The following is a 23,501-nucleotide window of genomic DNA, read 5'->3' as shown; positions in this document are numbered from 1 at the left end:
ATCAGAAACGCTACAAATGTTTCGTATCAACACTTTTTAATAAACCTAAATAAAATTTATGCCAAATATCTAAATAAATTGACCAAAACCTCAGTAACTGACTTGAGAGTGGGATTTACTACGTCTTTTGGTAAAAATGGATACGCAGAATATAGGTGAGTTTGGTTTATTTTATACAATTTTTTACAAAAGCACTTTTAGCTTTGTGTACTTATCTACAGAGCAATTAAAAATTCGATTTTAATAATAAAAACTACTTTCATTAAGGATTTTTTGTTTAGCCGGTTTAAAGAAAAATTACAGACTTTCATTTACTTACTTTGGAAATGAAAGTATATATTAGGTCATTTTCAAAGTTGTTACAAAAGTCTTTTATAAAATCAACAATTGAAAGTATTTGATAATATGATTTACTTTTAACCTAACATTATATCACTTGATTTTTTAAAACTTAGTAAAAAAGTGCTTAAAATATTTCAGGCTTAAAGTAGTAGCTTTCTAAAAATTTCTTCTTTATTCTGTATTTAAATTTGAAAAAAAAATTCTAATAACCTTAAACCAACTTTAAACTAACATTTTAATACTTTTGTGCTTAAAAACTTGTAAGTCTTTAGAAGATGTTATATATAATACTTTATTAAAGTAGAAAAACTTTCACTTCTGAAACTAATTAATGCAATAGAAACAAAAAAAGGTGTTTACGAAAAATATGTCAGCTATAACCGTTAACTTTTTGTTACAAAACATATTTTGCGGATTATTATGAACACTTTTTTATCTTTACCAATAATTAGTAACTAAAGCATCCAAAGTTTAGCATACTTAACTTTCTTGATGATGGCCGAAATAAAAAATGCCTAATAACTTTAAAAAGATATCAAAAATCTATGGTATCTAAAATATAAAAGTAATATCTCATGGTCATCCACAAAGTCTCTTTATATATAAACTAAGTTAGTGACAAAATAAATGCAAAAAACGTATGAATTTTTTTGAAAAAAAGATAAAGCTTCTAATTAGTCTTAAAAAAACCAGCTAAAATACATTTTTTAAATACTAAAAAATTTATTAGTCACAACGAAGTAAAGAAATAAAGGTTTTTCAAAGATATTTCTGTGTTATTTTTCTATTTTCAAAGGCATTAAAACTTGATCTGTGCAAAATTAGTTCAAGTCTTCTCGCGCCAACTGGCATAATTTTTATCATAAACGAAATACTAAAGTTTAGTTTCAATCTTTGACTACATTAAACCTCAATTTTCTGGCTTGAGCTTTTCAAAAACATTTATCATTTTTTCATTTATCTTTTTCTTAGCCAAGTGTGTACCAATTATTAAATTATTGAATTTCATTTTAATTCAAACAAATTCCTTCATTAGGAGACGGCATGGAAAATAGCTATTTAATCAGTAGAGATGCAAACAATATTAAGTTTAGCACATATGACGCTGAACACGATTTTGGAAAAAATAACTGCGCCGCTACTGGCGGAGGCGGGTTTTGGTGGAATAGTTGCGGCAGAGACAATATTAACGAACCTTACGTTAGAAGCGATTATAATAATACAAATAATAATAAATAACGTGGAAATATTAATGGTGGGCTGACCATGATTATTTGAAGAAGACGCAACTGATGATAAGGCCGGTTGCTGGTAACTAAATTAGATAAGTACAATAATTTATCATGTGTTAGAGGTAGAATCAGTAAATTATACACTTTTTATTTAATTTTTTTACTCAATAGGATAATACTAGAAAAAAAAATTTAACACAAATTTATAGTAGTTTTTTAATTTAATCTTTAGTTTTCACTTAGTTATGTTAACAAGTTAGAAATTTAGCAATTATTTTGTATCACATAAGCTTAGAGCAAGTTCGAATAATTACATATTTTTTTGTTTATTTTGTTTTTCAATTTTGTAACTTTACTTTTATAACGGGATAAATGCAAGTTTAATAATGTTGTTTTGTTTTATTTATTTGTAATTTTTTGATAATAAATATTAATTGTTTCTTTTTCTTAAATAATTGTTTTTACAATTTGTAAAAAGAATATTATAAACTAATATATGATAAAAAAGTTTTTATAAAAATTATATAATTTCAACTTGAATTTTTATTTCGCATATGAAAATAATGATTAATAAAGTTTTTATTTAATTAATTTATTTAATAAATAAAACCCACAATTTAAACTTAAAAAAAAACTTTGTTTACGGTAAATTTATGTTAAAAGAAACTACGATAATAAATTTTAAATAAGTTTCTGAATTTAAGAAAAAGTAGTTCAATTATTATCTATTTATCTACTGGTAGAATATGACTAATTAAAGACGACTTATAACATATCTTAAATTCGAGTTTAGAAGAAGTGAAAAATAAAATACGTTTTATTGCTTATAAGTTGCTCATCAACGGTTTAAAGTTTAATAAAAAGTTGAATTTTTTGTTTTTGTAAGGTTTAAATCAAATCTTTTTTAGATAATTTTATACAGCACGGAAGTTTAAAGTTTTAAAAGAATCTTGAAACATACTTTTAATTACCTTGTTATTTTCAATTTATTTTTTTTAACAAAAAAAGATACTAGATTAAATTATTCATAGTTAAGCTGCTTCTTACTTTATTTATAAGTTACATTAAACAATTGCACCTTTTTAATTTTCATAAATATGTAAATTTTATTATCAGGGAATAGCGGTGGACAAACTTTCATAGTTTTACCTAAAAATATTGCCAAAAAAGTTAAGTTTAATGTAAAACGAGTAAAGCACGAGCTGATTGTTTTGTTTTTAAATTTATAATTCATAACAGTTTACAAATTATAAACACAAATAACAACGAACAAAATTAATAAAACAAAAGTAGTGCGTATCGAAAAATTATTAAAGTAAATTCAAAACAATAAACTTTGTATGTAGCAATAAAAGTATAAAAATGAGTTAAAATGATGTGTTATAAATTATTAATTCAAATTATTTTTTATTAGTATAAGAAACCGTTTTATTTTTAAATTAAACTCTTAAGCTTTGTAATTGTACTACAAAATTGATGATTAGTTTTAATTTCTTATTAATTAAAAGTAGACGAAAATCAATTAGGTGCCGAATTAACAAATATGAAATAATTACGCTAGAGATTTTTTTGTCAAAATTTAAAGCAATATTTTTCTTTCACATCAGAAATCAATTAATTTAAATGTTTAAAATAATACATTTTATAAGTCTATTAATACTAATAATACAAGAAAAATTTAAACAATATTTAAGTGTTATGAGACTTACATACATACCTATTTGTTTTTACAATCTAAGGTGAAGTTTTTTTTAATTTATTTTGAAATGTTTACTGCTTTTATTTCTTTTAAAAATTATTAAATGCTTTTTTTTTTATTTTTAAGACAAAATGTTCTAAAATTTAAAAAAGTTAAAGTTTTAAAAAAAATGAATTGCTTATTGGCAAAACTTACATTTAATTAAAAATGTTTTGGTTAGAAGTTTAGCAACAATTAAAAAAAAATATTTTCTTAATTTTTAGCAAAACTTTGAACACTAATAAAGTCATTCTAAAAATTAAGTTAACTTTAAATATAGTTGATATGCTTGTATATTTTTATAGTAAATTCTAATCAAGCTGTTTATTTTATACTTAAATTAAAACCGTATAAAATACATAACTAATTAGTTTAGTTTTCTCGGAATCTATCTAATTAGCTTGAAAATTACAATAAAACAGTTATAACCTGTGTCTTGATAAGCCTTATTTCTACTTTTTGCTCAAGTAAAATTGTGTTTAAATCGATTCTGTTATTAATCAAGCTTTCTTTTATCTACCAGTACAACATTTTTTATTCACTTAACCCTTCAGCACTACTTGCATTATGATCTAATTTTAGGAAAACAAGTATTTACAATCTCAAACAAATTAAAACTCATATAATAGCAACTTTGTTTCCATTGTAACAAGCTCTTGCACTTTTTAGATTCACTTTCGTTAGCATGAAAATAAAACTTTTTTTAAACTATTGAGCTTTTTAAAAGTTAAAATATACTGTTGATACCAGTATCTAAAAGTCTTAACGTAATAGTAGCAGTAATAAGGTTATAATTAAATATATTTAAACAATGAGTAGTAACTGTAGTTAAAAAGTAAGTTGTAAAATGCATAAACTTCGATTAATAAATATTATGTATACTTTAAGTGTTTTAAATAGATATCTAAGAAGCAAATAAAATTAAATTTGTTCGACTTAAGTATTTTCATCTCTTCCATATTTTAGAAAAATTATTTCTGTGTTAAGTTTGTGCGCTAATACATTAAAAGAAACACTTTAAAAAATTTCACTTTTGCTTTGATAGAATAATTTTATTTTTGATTAAGCTTCAAAAACTATCTTTAAAATAAAATTGTTTTAGTTTTACGATCAAAAATATACCTACTATAAAATATTTTTTAAATTATATTAATAGAACAATTCGTTGCTAACCTGTGAAAAAGATCAAGGGTTAAATATAAGCGTTGTAAGTATTTCAACACTTATGTTCGACATTAAAGAAACTATAACAAAAAATAAAAGAAATTTTCATATACTTTTAAAAACATTTTATTTTTGAAACATTTTATAATCTAAAGAATGTTTATTCTACACAAACAGTAAGAAAATAAAATCTTCTTAACTAATGTTTTTATAGTTTATCAAGTTTTCGAACAAAACAAATTACAAACGTTACTGTGGTTTAAAACTAGATTGAAAAGTCCTTTTTCCGACCTTATAAAACAGTTCAGAGAAAATTGCTAGAAAAGTTGTTTTGGCATGTTATTACTTTTAGAAAATGTTTTTTACTGTGTCACTGATTCTTAGTATGATTGATTTTAATTAGTTTTTATGCAGTAAAACAGTGTTATCTATATAAGCAACAGCTGTTTTTATAAACAGTTTAACATTATTGAAAACAGTCTAAATTATAGGTTAGAAAAAATAAATTATTATAACTTCGAGTTTGTGAAAAAATTGGTTTGTTGTTAAATTTTTGTTAAGTATTATAAATTATTATTGTTATCTAATTTATAGTTAAGTAAAATGAAAATTTTAAAAATTAAATTAAATTGTTTCAAACTTATTTACAAGCCTGTGTAGTTTTGAAAGTGTATAGTTTTATTTACAAAACAAGCTACTTAATATAATTTTAGTTGCAATGATTCAGTTGTAAACAAGCAGTGTTTTTACGGCCTTTTACTACTTACATAGCTGAGTATAACTATCGAGTTTTTGTAGGTTTAATAAATCTTTTTTTAAACAGTTTAAAAACTAAATTAGACTTTTATAAACAATTTTTTTTTCGTTTTATCAATAAAGTGGAAAATCATCATAATAACTTAAAATCTTAAATGTTAGACTTAGTACCTTAGATTTTTATTTTTAATTTCAGTTTGAAATTCTGAAACTTAATTTAGCATAAATTCGTACAATGACAATAAAGTATTCGTATAAAAAATATTGATCAAACTTAAGAAATTAGTTGCGATATATCTCTTAAAACTAATAACAAATAAACTTGAAATAGTGCTAAGTAAAAACAAATAAAAAAATCCTACAAGTTTAGTTATAACGTTATTAAAAAAAAAAACGATCTACTTAAGAGTATATTAACGCTAATAAACATCGATAATTGTTTACTGAATATTTCTGTGCAAGCATGTATAAACTTTATAGTTTCGGTTATTTTATAAGCTTTGTTCTTTTATCTTTGTAAATATTTTGTTGTGCTTTTTGTGTGAATATAAAGTATGCTTTATCTATTTTCTATATTAATCGTTTTATCAGTCGTGTTTTTGCTTAGAATTTCTTATCTTTCGATAGTTTTGCAACTTCACTGTAATTCTAAGAATTGTAAATTTATTTAGTAACTTTCCACTCTCTCGTTATAGAAAAAAAATAAAAAATATTATTTTTTTTATAACCAACTGACTTTTGTAGTGTCCTTCAAGTTTTGATTCAAAAAGTAATTTTGTGGTATATATAAAGCAAAGTTAAGTATTGTTTGTTCAGTTTTTTATACGTTGGTTTTATAGATTTTTTAAATTCTAAAAACATTTTCTAATGACTTAAAGTTTTTTATTACTCTTTATTTATTTTATTTAAAAATTTAAATCTAGCAAAAGAAAGTGAAGAAAGATTGATCAATAGTTTTTCGACGAAAAAAAGGCTAAAAAGTATATCAGTTTTGTCAAAAAACAGAGTACTTAAAATTACTTTAACTTTAGTTATTGTTTTATTTTTTCTTTTAGCTTTGTGTTAATAAAGAAATAAAATTTGTTTTATCAACAAAAATAACATAAATTTTAACTGTTTTATTGCAAATTGTTCATAAAATTTTCCATTATCTAAGCAAAATTTAAGCTTCAGCTAGTATTAAAATTATAACTTTAAGAACTAACTTGTTTAACTTACTTAATAACTTGTGTTTTTTAAAAACAACTAAAAATTAATATATAATAGCTATTAGTAGGTAATACTTTCTTATATAATTAAAATCAACTACTTATATCTGTTTAGGTGGATTAATAAACAAATAACTTTAAAATGAAAATGCATTCTTATTTAAAAAAGCTTAAGTTTTCAGTTGTTTCATTCTACTTTTATACAAAACTAAATTTTTTATAAAAGGTTTTAAAGTGTATTTAAAAAAGTTTTTTGTTTATCGAATTGTTTTTTGTACGTAAAAAACACGAACAGCTTAATAAAACTTCATTTTATGTGGAAATAGTTTGTTCTTAAAATACAAACTTTTACTTTTATTTTTAAAAAAGTAAAAAATTTTTAAAAGTAAACTTATTAATTCTTAATTGTGTAAACCTGTTTTTCATATATGTACTAATAATCACCTATGAAAGTAAAAAAATCGTACTTCTTACTCTAAAATTTTTTCATAAATGTATATTAAAATAAAGTATTCAATTTTGTTCATATGAAAAACACCATAAAGAATAAATGTGAATATATAACCTTTTTTTACATTTATAAAGTTTTAGTTAGTATAAAATATATTTTTTTAATTTCATAGGTAATTTTGAGTAAATGTTTAAATAACAGGATTTGATTTATTGTTTTTTTAGTAATATACTGTGCAGAGTATTTTTAAAACTTTTGAAACTAAATTATATAATTACAGTTAAAAATAAACAAATTTAATACAAATACACAAAAAGTTTTTGTTCAAAAGTATACATTTAGCAAAATAAGGCTTTTTTTTAAGACTTTTGTAAAATTAATAATGGCGTTCGAAATGAGAAAGATATTAATTGCATCTGCAATACTTAATGTTTTTGTAATCATCTGTTTTTCTACCTTAGCGCTGCATTGTACAGGAAAATATTATGCCTTCAACAAAAAAATAAGAGAACAAAACAAAACTATATCAGGCCAAACGGATTATGAAAGGGTAAATATTTTTATTTTACAGTTTTCCAATAAAGTTTTTCAATGATTTTTATAAATGTAGGTGCTGAAGAAAACTATAACAGGGCAAAAGGATTTTGAAATGGTAAATATTTTTACTTTTCAGTTTTTCAATAAAGTTTTTAATGATTTTTATAAATGCAGGTGCTAAACAAAACAATATTAGGGCAAAAGGATAAACTAACTGAACGATCAGAAAAAATAGATGGTTTACAAAGAATACTTCGAGGTATTTTTTATGTTATTTAATTTAGTGTAGCTTTTATAACAATATATACTTTTTAAGGTAAGTCAAGGAGTTGCAAAGATATCAAAAATTTCGACCCAAGCTTACCAACTGGAACTTACAAGATTGAAATTGACGGGGAAATTTTGTTGGTTTGGTGTGAAATGAACAGTAATTCCGGTGGATGGACCGTAAGTTTGTTCTATAAATGTTTACTGATATAGACTCAGGAGTTTAGAAAAATTATATGTATATGTACAATTTATAGTTATAATACAATTTAATAACTTAAAAAGTTAATCATTTCTTCAAGTTTTTAATTTACTTTAAAATTTATTAGTATTTATAATAAATCTTAACTTTTTTGCAGGTTTTTCAGAGGAGATTTGATGGAACAGTGGATTTTTATAGAAACTGGAAGTCGTACGAACAAGGATTTGGCTGCATTAACGGCGAATTTTGGTTAGGTAAGTAAATTTTACTAGGTAAAATCTTTAGAAAGGCTATAAATGTTTTGTAACAACACGTTTTAATAAAACTAACTAAAACTTATAGGCCTCAACCATCTAAATAAGTTGACCAAAAACTCAGTAAATGACTTTAGGGTAGAATACACTACTTTTGATGGCAAAACTAAATACGCTGAATATAAGTGAGTTTAATTACGTGTTATACAAAGTGAAATATATTTTGCTTTGAAAAACTTAAAATTGGACTACATTTTTTTTGTTGCGGTGATAATAATTTTGCTTAAATTTAGGTATGCAACTCGATACAATCCAAGAGGTTCTTAAACTAAAAAAAAATTTCAGCAAGTTTTTGTTTTTGTTTAAAAAGCTTTCTCTAAATGACATTTCGAAATTGGAATATTCAAATTCTTTAAAAAAGTTGTTAAAGATACCAAACCTCAAAAACTAATATACATAAAAAAAATGTAAGTCCTATGAATACCAACAAGCTATCATTTTTTATTTCAATAGTTTTTGAGATAAAAAAAAATAATAAAAACTAATATACTTTAAAACAAAATTACTATACTTTCGCAGTATTTCGAAAAATAATTAAAACTTTCTAAAAAATTTGAAATAACTTGTGGATATTAATAAGACCTAAACATTTTTTTTTTTTGCAAATACACATTACACTTTTAGATTTAGTCTCTTAACTTTTTCTATTATATGATTTATTATATTTTATGATTTAGTATCTTAAGTTTTGAATTGAGGAACTTTAATTGTTTGAATTTAACGAGTCGTGCACCAATTAAATGAAGATACAGTAACGCTGGAAATTTTACAATTGTACTTACAAAACATTAATTAGAATTTAAAACACTAAACAAAAGCTTTATTTTAGGAATTTTCGTGTAGCTGGTTCAGAGGATAATTACAGACTTTCATTCAAGAAAGGATCTTTCTCTGGTACTGTTGGAGGTTTATACAAAGTTGATTTCAAAGTTATTACAAAATTTAAGGTTTTATAACTATAGCTTTGATTTTTAGAAAATAAAATGACAATCAAAAAATAAAAAAAAATATATAAACTTTTATGTGAAAGTATAAAAGGAATATTTAAAAAGCGCAAATCTTTTCAATTAAACTATATTCAATATATAGTATAAAGTACAATAGAATGTCAAAAAGTTTTACGACTATAAAAGTTGCACAAAATTAAATTACTCATTTATAAAGTTTTTAATTGATTTTTTTTCTAAAATGTTTTATCTTTTAGGACACAGCTTGTCTCATTCAAACAATATGGAGTTCAGTACATTTGATGCTGATCACGACACTGCTGGTGGTAACTGTGCTGAAAGTTTTCGTGGAGCTAATTGGTGGAGTGATTGTGGAGCTCAAAACGTTAACGGGCCTTACGTGGAAAATATTGAAAATATAGTTAATGATAGATATATATGGTGGGGAAATCAGAATACTTTTAGTCCTTTGAAAAAAACCAAACTAATGGTTAGACCTGCTACTTGACACTAAAATTTGTTAATTTTTACTTTAAAAATTTAAGTTTAAATCAGTATTTTTTATTATTTCGTTTTTATTTTTAGATCACTTTTTAAAAGATCACTTTTACTTTGTTTTGACTATTTCGTTCATTTTAATTTCATTTAATTCTTTTTATAACAGGAATATAATAAATCATACGTTTAACAAGGTTGAATTGTTTAATATATTAAGAAGTTTAGTTTTTCTTTCATAATTTAGAAAAAATAACGATAAAACAACATTCAATAACAAGGTTTAAAAAATAAAACATTTTAGTTTGCAACTATCTTGCTCAAAAACAAAATAAATAGCAAATCAAAGTCTAATTAAAAACAGTTATAATTTAAACTATAAAAACAATTACGTTAGCTAAGTTTAAATAAAGTTTGCTGATTTATACATTTTTTCAAATAGCACAAACGTAACTAATGGTAAAATATAACTAACTAATTTAAGACTGTCAACATATTTAAGCTGTTTATACACTTTGGATTTTTAGTCAAAAATTTGTTTTTAATTTGCTGCTTACTACTTGCTTTTCAATGCAAAAATAAATAATTCAAAGACTTGTTCAATTAAAAATAATTTAGCTAATAGTGTTTTAAAAATCACTAAAAAATAGTACTTGTTAATGCCGTTCTTACGTTTTTTACTGTTTACTTTATTTTTTTATATAATTAAACAATATTCATTTACTGTTTTTGATAAGTAAAATATAAAGTTAAATATCATTTTTGTAAATCTTATTAACAGAAATTTGCGTAGCACGAAATTTAATAATTAAAATTATAGAAATATGGTTTGAAAAAATATTTATTTTAAAATAGAATAATATAAAAGACTGACATTTTTTTTCCTCCGAATAAATTGCTTTTTAAAACTTTAAAAATAATAAATATTAACAAAAACAAACTGAAGCACTTAATCAAAAAAAAACTTTAATCAAAATTTAAATGATTAAGAATAGTTATATATAATCATACTGATAAACTATGGCATATTACAACAAAAATAAATAAACTGAATCAGTTAGTTAAAAATAAATTTTAATCAAAATCTAAATGATTAAGAAAAGTTATATATAATCATATTGATAAACTATGGCATATAACAACAAAAATAAATAAACTGAAGCAGTTAATCAAAAATAAAGTTTAATCAAAATCTAAATGATTAAGAAAAGTTATATATAATCATATTGATAAACTATGGCATATTACAACAAAAATAAAATATACAATCAAAATAATAAGTTACAAATTATCTTTATTAAGTTTATTGGCGAAAATATCTCAACTTTGTTGATGACGACCGAAATAAATACTGGCTAAAACTGATAAAACGAGCGTAGAGAGTAAAATCTCACATTGAGCTGACAATTTCTTAGAAGTTGGGCTGCTAACGATTTGCCTGCGTCAATTGTTCGGACTTTACCCACAAAAGGTCTCTTCAGTGCATACGCATTTAAGCTCCTTTAGCTAAGATTACAATAGCGGTTTCTCACGACTAAGCCTGCTTTATGAGTCCTAAAAAGGACGAAGTTGGTCGTAAATTTTCTCGGATGCTCTTGTTGTTGGTCGTGAGGTGAAGTTCATTGTTCGTTTATTTTTACTGTAGAACTTAATTTCCTTACAATTTAATTTTTCTGCTTTTGATATTAAATTTATAATTAGTGAAAACTTATTTACAATAAAAAATAGTAAAATTTAATGATAAACTGTTCAAATGAAACTGATTAAAGATAGGGATTATTTTTATAAGTTTAAAGACAACTTTGTTTTTTCCAACTTTGAATTAAAAAAAAATCTATTACTTTTTATAAGTCAATTAGAATTTGTTTACTTCCTTAGTTTTCTTGGAATCTTATTAATGTTGAATAGTAATAATAATGTTTTCAATTTACTTCTAAAATCAGCAAAAGTTAGCTACAAAAATTTCAAACATTCAATCCGCGATTTTTCGTTCATGATAAGTCTTACTAAAGTAGCCTGTGGCCATATCAAAATACCGAAATATATTTCATATATGTTCTCTAAAACTTACCAAGTAATTTTCCACTCACCTCGAGTAGAGAAAAATGATCAGTAGCTTTGTCGAGTAAGCTTCATTTGGTTGATACAAAAATGTTACAAGAAATTTATTTATTGTCTTCTTTATAATATTGTTAAGTTTTAATTGGTTAAGATAACTTTGAAAACATTCAACTTTCAGGGTAAATATGTTTAACCATACGATAGATATGTAACAAAATTTAAAAAAAAAAACACTTAAAAAAAGCTTAGATTAGAATTAAAAAAAAATTAAATAAGCTGCTAGTCATTTGTTTTATTTTACCTAATTCTGCCAAAAGTAAAACTCATTTGAAAACGAGAAGTTTAAATTTTAAAAATATTTTATAAAAATTTATATAATGAAAAATAGAAACATTTAACTTTAAACCTTTTTAATTTAACTATATTAGAATTTTAAAAATTTCTTTATTCTTTTTTCTCGATTTTTTTGTAAAAATGAAATATATTTATAAATGATAACAGGATTTAGGTAACAGAGTTTATCTCCTCTTAGCTCCTAATTTTCAAACTGAAATTGATTGCTTTTCACGTTGATAGCTTAGATTTAATGTAGTTTATTTAGTGTTTATTTATCTTTTGATACATTAGCTTGTTCACTATATAAATTTACTTAGATTTTTCTTGATATCTAATTGTTAGACTGCTGTTTTATTTTAGATAATACTTTCAATCAGCTAATTTCAAGTTGAAAGGCAGTTTTATGTTGTTAGCAACATGTGATGGTTACGTTTTTGATTGAACTTTTGAAACTATTTCTAAAATAGTTTTGATTTTTATGTAACAAGTTTTTAGTTTTTAATTAATTTTAATTTGTAAAATGTGGTCTTGACCAAAAGAACAAAGGAAAAATCTTGTTTTTGTTAAACTATTCTACATGTTTATAGTAGTAAAAAATTTTGAAGTATTAAAAATTAATTTGCTCTTTAAAATAGCTATACTATAATAACTTTGTAATAACTATTTTTTATAATAATGAAATAGATAAAGCTAAAGTTAAAGCTTTTTTAACTGTACTAAGTTCTTAGTCATTAAATAATTTAAATAAAACTTTTTAAATCTAATTTAGGTTAAATTTTTATACTTAATATTGCATAGTTATTCATATTTAGTGAAATTTTATATCCATATAAACATTTTATTCCTCATTTTACTTTTAACATAGTATGGAGTACAAGTTCAAAAGCTTTAAGTAATAATCTGTTTAACAAAAAGTTAAACGATTTTAAGTTACTAATTTACATTTTTAATTTAAGTTCTATTGTGTGTTTTTTTCAGTATTCTATAATAAAATATAAACAAATGAGTCTGCTTTTTATAAACAAATATTCCATAGGCAAACTAAAGCGTTTTTTAAAAAGGTAATTTTGCTACTTTTGCGACTAGAATACTTAGTAATTGCAATTTATTTCTAGTTTTTTGCATTGTTACTATATACATAAACATACATTCATACCTCAGCTGCAAGTAATTTAAAGTTTTTCAACACAAATAATATTTATTTATCATAAATCACAATCAATTTTGTTGTTATAAACAGGTAAATGTAAAATATTCTTTACAGTACAAGCAGAGTATCAAAACTTCTGTTTGACTACAACTGTTTTGAACCTATTACATACTAAAACATTTTAATGAACCTTAAAAGCTATGTAGTTTGTTAACCAGGCTGCTTTTAAAAATTAACCACTTATTTTACTACAAATATAACTTTCATAACAAAATAACTGCATTGAAGCTTACATGTTATTCAGTTACCAAACCTCTTACAATATTTTCAGTACTTCTAACGGAAGTTAAAATATCGAAATAAAGGCGCCATTCTTCAATTAGAACTTGTAAATACAGAAAAGTAAGATTAAAACTTCATAAAGAAAGTAGTCTATTTTAATTATTGAATACAGTTATATAAACTATGCGCACTATTGTTTAAACTATAATTATTATAAGTTTTTAAACATTAATCTGAGCAAAAATTATCTAAATCATAAAAATGATTGATAAGTTGTTTAATAAGTTTGATTTTCTAGTTGTTAACAACTCAAAACAAAGGAAAATAGTTTTCTTTATAATAAGTTGTTAAAAAGCAAAAAAAAAGGTTGATAAAACTTTGCATGTTACAAATAGTTCTCATTGTAAAAGTTATTCAGATATGTTATGCCCAAAGCTTTTACATTTTAACTCAAGTGATTTTAAGCTAGTCCAAACATTTTACTTTGTCTAAATTAGTCATATAAGCAATTTAAAATCGAAGTAATAACAATACTTTATATATTACATTATATCATTATATAAATATTTACTTTCATTTTGGTAAAAATCATTGTAAAACTGTTGATAATAGTTAGTTGAATAATTAAAAAATCCGTGAATTTCAAATAATTTTGATAAACAAATTTGATTAATAAAGTATAATTGATTCTTTAAAGATTAAATAAATCTTTTTAACGTTATTTTGTAAAGATTTTCAACTAGAAGTATTTATTTAATCAAAACAGTTTTTCTTAATAAAATAGTTTCTTAAACCAAGGTTTAACAAGTTAAAAAGTTTTATAATATCATCGTCAATTTAGTTTTACTTACTTAAAAAGTCATTTTGCACATCAAGTACATTGATTATACTTGTAAGTCGTTTTTCTATTTATTATGAAATATAACTGTTTTTAAAAAAATTAATAAGCTGGTCGCAAAAATTTAATTTATTAGTGATTATTTAAAAAAAAAGTCATTTAAAAATTCAAATTTTTTTTTTGTCCCTATACTTTCCCCCACTTTCCATGGATATTGTAAGTACAGTGTTTTTATTTTTTGAATTTGTGGGAAGTTCTCTGTTTGGAGTAGTATTAAATATTTCCCACTTTAAATATATAATGTCATTAGCTATATTATTTGAATTAGTTATAATTTTAATTAATTAAACTAGTTAAGAAAAACCATAAATTACAGTCAATGTAGTCAAAATGTAGCCACAATTTAAGTAATGTTCATTAACGATGACTAAATTAAGAGAGTAGTTTATATTTATTTATTTTTAAACAAACTAATACACTTTGCTAGTTTTAAACAAACTATGTTAAAAGTTTAATTAATAAAATTCAAGTGATGCACTACAAAAGTAAATGATTATCTTAATGTAATTGATTTTTTTTTCATTTCTGAATTTGTATAAATGAATCATATAACGAGCCAACCAGTTTTATTTCTTATAAGTTAATAAAAAATTTCTATCATTCGTAATTATATATAAAAAACTCAATTTTAAAATATTATCTTAAAGTTTTAGATTTGCAATAAATTTAATTTTTATCAGCATATACCTTTTTAAATACATAAAAATTTTAAATATTTTATTGTTATAGTTTTTATTGTTGTTTTTAAGTCCCTTTTAGGATTATACAATTAATTTGTTTATTTTTTTGTTATAACTTTTTACATATTTTTATACTAGATAAAATTTAATGATAAAAATAATAAAATAAAGAATAATAATTGAATACTTTACATCATTCACCATTCAATTTGGTTTTGTAATATATACTCGATTATTTTGATTTTATTGTTGGTGCTTTAACTGCTATTTAGATTTTTTTGTCTGAAAACTTTATATATAGTAAAACTCTATACCATATATACAAATGCAATTCCTAATGTTTGAGTGTAAATTTAAAATCAAAGCTGAACGAGTTTAGTATACTTTTTAGTGAATTATGAACGTTGTTTTTTAATTGTCTTTGTTTGAGATAAAAATGAAAAATATTACGTTTAGAGTAAGTTATTATTAAAGTAAAGTAGTTCTCGAAAATCTGCAAATAAAAGTTCAAATTGAAACTAATTACGAGACTACCAAAAAACAAATTAAGCAAAATTAAATAGCGTTTACTACAGTTTAGTGTTATAATTAAGTTATATATAACACAAAACAAGCCAAAAACTAAGAGTTTTATTTTTTAAAATAAAATAAATTTATTATATTTAAAAGCTAGAAGCGTAACTAGTTTGAAACAGCCAGTTTAAAACTGGTAAGGATAAAATTAAAATTAAAGTGAATTTTACAGAGAAAAACTTTAAAACAGTTTTTAATCAGAAAAACTTAGAATATTCGGATAGTGTACAACATAACTAAAAGAAAACCGTAGTTGTGATAATACCAAAGAATAGTTTGTCAACTAAATATGTTTCGTAAATTTATCTTTTAGAAGTTTTTGTATAAACTAAAAACTTTTGATTTTCTCTTAAAAATTTTATACCGTTTCGTTAAAGCTACTGAACATCGCTTAAAAATTAAAGTATGTTTGCTGAAACTAATAACAAAAAGTAATAAATTAAGCTTTTAAGTTGAGCAAAACTGCTTTAAGCTTTTTTGTAGCGAAAAAATACAGTTTTGTACTGTTTTTGTATGACAAAATAAAATCTTTTCATAAGATAATTATTCTAAATAGACAAAAATTGTAGCAAACAAAATCTATTCAGCTTTTTAGAGGGTATTTAAGTTATACTGAAGTCAACAAAATAACAAACATCAAATTTAAGCTTGAGTATTATATAAAACAAAAACTCGTATACTAGTTAATCAATATCATTGTAGTTGATAAATATTTTGTATAACCCATCTCGTAAAAGTGTTATAAAACATCGTCGTATTACTAAATTCTCGCAAGTTAAATACCATCATAAGAAATGAATACAATGCTACGATGAATATCAAAAAACTAAAGCTTGTCTTTAATGTTCTGCAAAATCGTAATACTGTGACGGTTTATTTTAAGTGCATTAATTTACATGACCTTAAAAATTTTAAATAATTTTCTTTATTTAAAAAAAAAATCATACACGATTAAGTTTTGAATACTTTTAACTTTAAATACTTTTTTTTTATTGTTTTATTTTATTACAGAGTTTCTGTTTAAAACAATGATATTGTGTTAAACGTTTACTGCTTATAAGTTTTTTGTTTTTTTTGTTGATACTTTACTAATAGCTTATTACTTAAAAATTAATTTTCAAATGAGTTTCATCTGAAAATATACGCTTACCTTTTTTAACCAAACTTTGGTTGAAAAATTTTTAAAGAACAATAAAAATTACAGAATAAATGTTTGTGGTTTTAATTAAGTTTATAGAACGTTGGTCATAAACAATAAAACTTGTACCTTCGTTTAGCAAACTTTGTTTTGAATAAAAGCTTATAATAACTAAAAATTTATTTTACTTCAAGAACAAAAAAAAAAAAATTTTTGAAATTTTTGTTAATTTTGCTTTGAAGAAATTTTGATAAGTATATTTACTAAATATTAATCGCTTCATACTAGTACATACAGCTATTCAAAGTCTAAATAAATAAAACTAAAAATCTATCCATTGTCGTGTATAATTTATGTTTCCCGGAGCTTAATATTAACAGAAAAAAAAGTAAGTTTCTTATTTTATTCAGTCTAAAAGTTAAACCAAAAGTTCAATTTTTTCAGATTTAATAAAATATGATTTAACTGATTAATTTATTTTGTATATGTAAACTAAACTTTTTTGTTATTCATTTACTCATATTAGAAGTTTATGTTTGTTTAAAAACGTTCTTTTTTTATATTTTTGATATACCCGCTCCTCAAAAACTTTGTTTTAAAAAACTATTAGCACAAACTTATTGAAAACTTCTACAAATTTTCGACTATAAATTAGTTTATATAAGTGTTTAAACATTTTTTTTAACGATGATAGAAAAATCGTATTTAAAAAACTTTGACTTCGTTAATTACATATTTAAAGGTTATAAATATATAAGACGGTTATAAACACACCTTTTTAAAACACTAATAAGAAAAGTATTTGTTTTAAAAGTTTACAATCAGGGCCTTAAGTTAATAGTTACTCAAAATATGAACTCTTTAATTGCTTATTCTATCACATTTTTTGTCTAAAAAGTACTTTCATGTAAACTTCTATAAACTTTTTAGTATTTCTACACGCAAAAGACTAGTTTCTATACAGTGCCGTTCGCTAGCAACTTTGTTTAGAAAAATTGATTATAATTTTAAGTATACAATGCAATTGGAATAGTTCAAATTGGTTTTAAGATAAAAATAATTTGAATAGTTTTAAAGACAAAAAAAAATTTTTTTAAGTGTAGTTCAAAAAGTTCTTTTTGATCGTTACATTATAAGTACATTTTAAGATTGATAAACTATATTACAATATTTAATAAAATGATATATACTTTACATGTGACAAATAGCAAGTTTACTAAGTTAATAATTAGATAAATAATTTTAGATATCTGTAAATAAGTTAATTATAAACATAATTGATATCTATTTATGTTAAGTATAATACTTAGATATTATACTTATATTTCTTTAATTACATATTACCACAAATCCGATATTACTTTCCACCAATTTATAACCATTACTAAAGACTGCGCCACCCTGTGTTGAGTTTATTAATTTCTAAAATATAAGTTTGGCTAATTTTAGAACTTTTTAAACTTTTATAGTTTTAATAATTTTACTAAATACTACTTTTTATTAAAAATAAAGTTTTCTATTTAAATCGATATAGTAAATTTCTAAAACTATATTAAAACAGTGAAAAATTTAAGTATTTGTTTTTTATTATATAAATAGAATAATAACAACAGAAATTTCTATATTAAAGACAAGTTTTTGTTAAAATAAAAAGTATAAACGGAAAATATGTAATGTTTACTAACTAAACTTTAAAAGTAAAAAATTGCAAAACTACTTAAATTCGAAAAGTATTGTAGCTTAAATATAAAAACCAAACTTTGTACTTTTGGTTCGCCTAACCTTTAAAGCTTTTCGTTAATTTTACTTAAACTAACCGTATATTTTAAATATTTTACATTGAAAATAATCTTATTAAAACTTAACTTAAAAAAATTACGATAACGTGTAATTTTCAGTTTTTAATCAGTTGAAAGTTAAGAAAACTTTTCAGTAATTGACTTAAAATCAACTCTATGTTGATAAACCACATTAGTTTTATTAGCTCAAACAATAACAAAAAAGTTAACAATAAAACAAAAAAACATTTTGTCTCCTAAATACACTGGCTACGATGCTAAACATAAGAAAAATTGGGACACGTTCAAAATCCACCCACGATCAAAATCCATCCAGTCAAATTCAAGAACCGCTTACCGATCGAGGGTAAGGGTTAGGAGTAACAGTGATAATAAAAAGTAAATAAAATAAACAAAAATGCAAAAAAATTATAAAACTAAGTTAATAAATAGAAATACAAAAAAAATCGGGTTGATTCTGAACGCGGTTGGATTTCGATAGTATACCGAAAAACTAAATGAGTTTAATTCTACATAAAAATAAAAACTAGAATGTGAAATGTTTTCTTTAAACAATTTCACATAAACTTTGTTAAAACTTTTACCAAAGACAACTAAACAACTTTAAACATAGTTTTAATAAAACTTACAACTTTTATACATGTGAGATGGAAAAACTTGTGCTCAAAACATTAAAATAGTTTTTATATTTATTTTAGTTTTTAAGCATGTGGCCAGATGGCTTACAAAAACGTTTTAATATTTAAAAGTATTTTGTAAAAGAAAAATGTTATTTAAAACAAATTATTTAATATTAAAATATTATCGAGAATATTGTTACAAAACATTACCTCAACTCACAACTTAAACTTTTTTAATAAAGTTTTAACAGTTAACTATGAAATTATTTGTAATCGAAAATAGTAGTATATATCATTTAAATTAAAGTTTTCGATGCATCAATAACAATGTTTGCTCAAATCAAACAAAAGTAATTAAAAGTTATCATCAAAATCAACAAGACTTTAAATATTAAATTTTTATCTACATCGAAAAATCAGTTATGTTTCGACCACCATAGATAAAAAGGAGTTGTGTTCCCATTTATCATTATGACGTCATCAACATTAATCCATGTCCTATTCTCCGACCTGGTCTCGTTCTCATCACACCTCGTCTGCAAAAAAAAAATATCATGAATGCAATAAAGTTATATTTTAATTTAGAAACATAAATAATTTGAAAAAACTTTCTTTAAAAATGTTTTAAAATTTTTTCGTTAAGCCAGTTTAGTGTTTTTTTTTTTACTTTTACTACGTGAAAACTGTATTTGCGTTTGTCGAGAACAGTTGTTACAAGTTTTGTCTGTTTGTTAAAATTTTTAACATAAGTTATTCCGTTTGTGTTAAGTTTTTAAAAACAAAACTGCACATAATCATTTAAATCAGAACTATTTGTTTAAAACACTGTTTAAGTACATAACAGCTTTAAATTACAGTAAACCACAACACGTTTATAAGCTCAAACAATACCATAAAACAAAAGAAACAAAAAAAATGTTTTGTTTACTCTAAGTGTACCACTTCATGAAAATAATGCATCGAGTTTGATTACTACGTAATAATAAGATTGGTATGTAAAATATTAATTAGAAAAATTTTACAAAAATTGCGCTAAAACAAGAGTTATAAACAAGTCGCATGGTGATCAAACTTTTCATAAAGTTTACAACAATGCATTTCAATTTTGTAAAAACCTTTGCAAATGAAGTAAAACAGATGGTAAATTAAACTTTTCTTAAAAATTATTTGACCTAATAAATCTAAATATAGTAATCAGCAAACTTAATTGGTAAAAAAAAGTAGTTTGTTTGATTTGGTGCGGTAATCTGGTGATATTGATTTAAATTTAAGTTTGAAAAAGTTAAGTAAAACATTTTTTAATTTGTGTCTCTTTTATTTTAAAATTATTTTAGCTGAACATCCTGTAAAACTTAACCGTTAAATTCGACATTAAATCAAAAATGTACTTAATACTTCAGACTCTTATTGAAAAAACAATATCAACTATGTTTTGACTTTTAATTTAACAAAATTTTATTTAAAAAATTAAACTTAAAATAAACACATTTCAAAGTTTCTCCGACGGCTGCTTTTTACTATGTTTGTTAGTAATACAAACACAGCAATGAATATTTTTGTAGAAGCTGTTAACACTAAAAAATAATATTTAGGTGACTAAATATTATCAAAAATGTATATTACCTGTTAAAGTAAACTTATTTCTGTGTTCTATTGAACCAATGCTTCGTAGAGTGAACAGATCTTCATAGTTATAGATTCTTTTTTTTTTGATTTCCAAATTGTACAAATTGTTTGTCAATTTTCTTAGATGCTAGAAATATTCTGAAGATAATTTTTATTTTCTATCGTTTTTTTGCGCTTTTTTACCATTGTTTCTAAAAAATTTACATCAAAGGAATTTTTATAAATAATGCTTATAAATAAACAATGTCGATATTAAACATGTTATATAACACTTAGTTAATACTTGCCATATTGAAAATTTATTTGCACAATTATTTTATTTCTTAGTTCTATTTTTAAACCATAACAAACAACATTTTAAAATGTATGTTAACACTTATGAATTTTATAATATATATATATTTATTTAAAAAGAAAGTAATGCAATTAATCAATTATCTATTCAACATATACTGTTAGTTCAATATAAAAATTATTACCAATAAGCAGAAGAACGGTTTTTTTTTCCGTTTTTGCTTCTTAAAGTCTGCATAAACCAAAGTACAATACAAAACGTGATTGGTGCAGAATATTTTCGATGTGCACGCCAAGCTTATTTATCACTGAAAACGATCTGTAAATATTTTGTGTTTGGAAAACTTTGGTTTATTATTTATCATAATTTAAAGTAGTATTAATGAACAATTTTCGTAAACTTCAACGGGTTTTGTAGTAATAAAGTTGTCGAGCTAAATTTGTATTATTCTTTTGACTAAAATATAGATACCTAAAATTTAAATATTTAACTTTATTTTTGCTGTGATAACTGTTGCCTAGCTTTAAAAATTTAACAACCATAGTCGTTAACTTTAAGTTAAGTTTAAAATGGTTATGTTTTATTTATATTTTTAGTAAATAAACTATTTTTTCATAAGTGCTGCAACTCCCTTTCAGTTTTAAACAACTACAATAATGTCATCAAATGTTTCAGAAGTATACGAAATGAAGTTATTACAATAATTACTAAATGACAAGTATTTTTTAATTGCACTATTTAATGTTCAAGCTAGTATAATAAAACTAATATTGCCATTAATTTAAATAAATTTATTTGTTATGAATAAAACTCTAATAGCTTTGTGTCAATCGTATTTTTACAATTTTTTTAATTTCAGATACTTAATATACTAGCTTATGTGACGTAACAATAGGTGAAATATTTAAAATACCCGAAGCAGTATGAATTTTTCAGAAACTAGTATGATTTTAATATTAGTAGTAAAAGATGTTTTGTTTAGAATGCAACCATATATATATACATCCAACCTCAAATTTTTTTTAGCACCTAACAAATTATTAATTGTTTTAAGCAGTTATAAACTTACGTAAACTTTTACAGCGTTATGACGTCACAATGACCGGAATGTTGAACTTCTAATCACAATTTCGAGGTTTTTCAAAAGATTGTCTTTCCATCAAAAAATGATTTATCATCAAGTGTTGTGTTTTTGCGACAAAAAAAAGTTAAGTCCGCCTGTTTTTTCATATCAAGTTGTGATAAAAATGCTGTTTACTTTGACAAACTTTAATTATTAAGTTTTTTTAATATTTTTACGTAACACGTAACTTCTGACGTAATCAAGAATACGGGTACAAATTATATTTAAAAAGACACTATTTATAACTGGTTTGAAAATTTGTTCCACTAAACATACCTTACCGTTTTAATTTGCTATGAATCTGCTCAAAAAAAAAATCATTCCGTTGAGTTTTTTTCCGTAGATTTTCTAACAGAGTCCACGATAAAGTTCTAATAAGTCTTTTTTAATTTGATTATTGATATTAGAAATTAAAAAAAAACTAAGGTAGTAGCTATAAACATATCTTTCAAGTTTTCATCTTTCAACTTCATACAATTGTACAAAATATTAACAAAATAAACAAACTTTACTGTTTTGGTTTGAAGTTGAATTTTATTGAAAATTTCCACATATTCTAATCGGTCACTTTTGAAGATAGTAGAAGAGCTTGCTTCGACTTCCAAAAACTTTCAATGATTGAATCTTGTACAACTGAAAATATCAAACAAATTATTGTAGCTTTTACTTAAATTTCTATAAGTTGAAAAATAAGTTTTAAATGAAGTAAAATTTAAATTATAATTCAAATTTTACATAGTTTTTATTTTCATTTTACTAAGTTTTAGTTTATGTTTTACCTTTTTGGTTTGGTAGCTGGTATTAATCTTCATCAAATATTCAACTATCATTTTGAATGATTAAAACTGATGTTCAAATCCATAATTATAGTTTTTTTATATAATCTGAAAACAACATATAATAAATGCAACAGGCTTATATACACAAGTTTGTTATATAACTATTAAGTAAAGCTAAAAACACCGAAATACTTTGATTAGCATAAAATATGGGAAGCAAAAACAAAGCTTAAAAAATACATTGTTGACATTTAAAAGTTTTTTCTTAAGATAGTTAAAGTATTTACAATCTTCAAACCTCTAAAAAATACAATTTACATAAGTTCAAAAACAATTCAATAGCACAAAGGTTCATAAAAAAAGTTTGTCGAAAAGTTCCAAGAAATTCAACTCATGCAACGTTTCTGGGGAGTTCAAAACACCTCAGAATTAGGGGAATTCCCTCAAAACTGGGTAATTTTGTCAATCGACGATGCTTCTCTGTCGAG

The 23,501-nt window shown here is 23.0% G+C and overlaps 1 protein-coding gene across 1 annotated transcript; it reads left to right on the top strand.

The window, feature by feature from the left end:
- Window positions 1-136: 136 nt before the first annotated feature.
- LOC145846405 (ficolin-2-like) lies at window positions 137-22,233 on the top strand. The gene is made up of 9 exons (XM_082953217.1): window positions 137-155; window positions 1,379-1,542; window positions 7,603-7,687; window positions 7,745-7,875; window positions 8,055-8,151; window positions 8,240-8,336; window positions 9,041-9,117; window positions 9,416-9,579; window positions 22,195-22,233. Exons 1-9 carry the CDS (start codon window positions 137-139, stop codon window positions 22,231-22,233), a joined length of 873 nt encoding a protein of 290 aa, XP_082809343.1.
- The last annotated feature ends 1,268 nt before the right edge of the window (window positions 22,234-23,501 follow it).

The sequence above is a fragment of the Thalia democratica genome, unplaced genomic scaffold (assembly GCF_965202585.1).
Source record: "Thalia democratica unplaced genomic scaffold, ktThaDemo2.hap1.1 HAP1_SCAFFOLD_438, whole genome shotgun sequence".
NCBI lineage: Eukaryota > Metazoa > Chordata > Thaliacea > Salpida > Salpidae > Thalia > Thalia democratica.
This window is presented reverse-complemented; position numbering and strand designations above follow the sequence as displayed.

Bases quoted from the DNA above. Each gene is read 5' to 3' on its own strand.
- LOC145846405 (XM_082953217.1), top strand. The intron at 7,688-7,744 runs GTATTTTTTATG...ATACTTTTTAAG, and splicing joins TTTACAAAGAATACTTCGAG to GTAAGTCAAGGAGTTGCAAA. The intron at 8,152-8,239 runs GTAAGTAAATTT...TAAAACTTATAG, and splicing joins TAACGGCGAATTTTGGTTAG to GCCTCAACCATCTAAATAAG.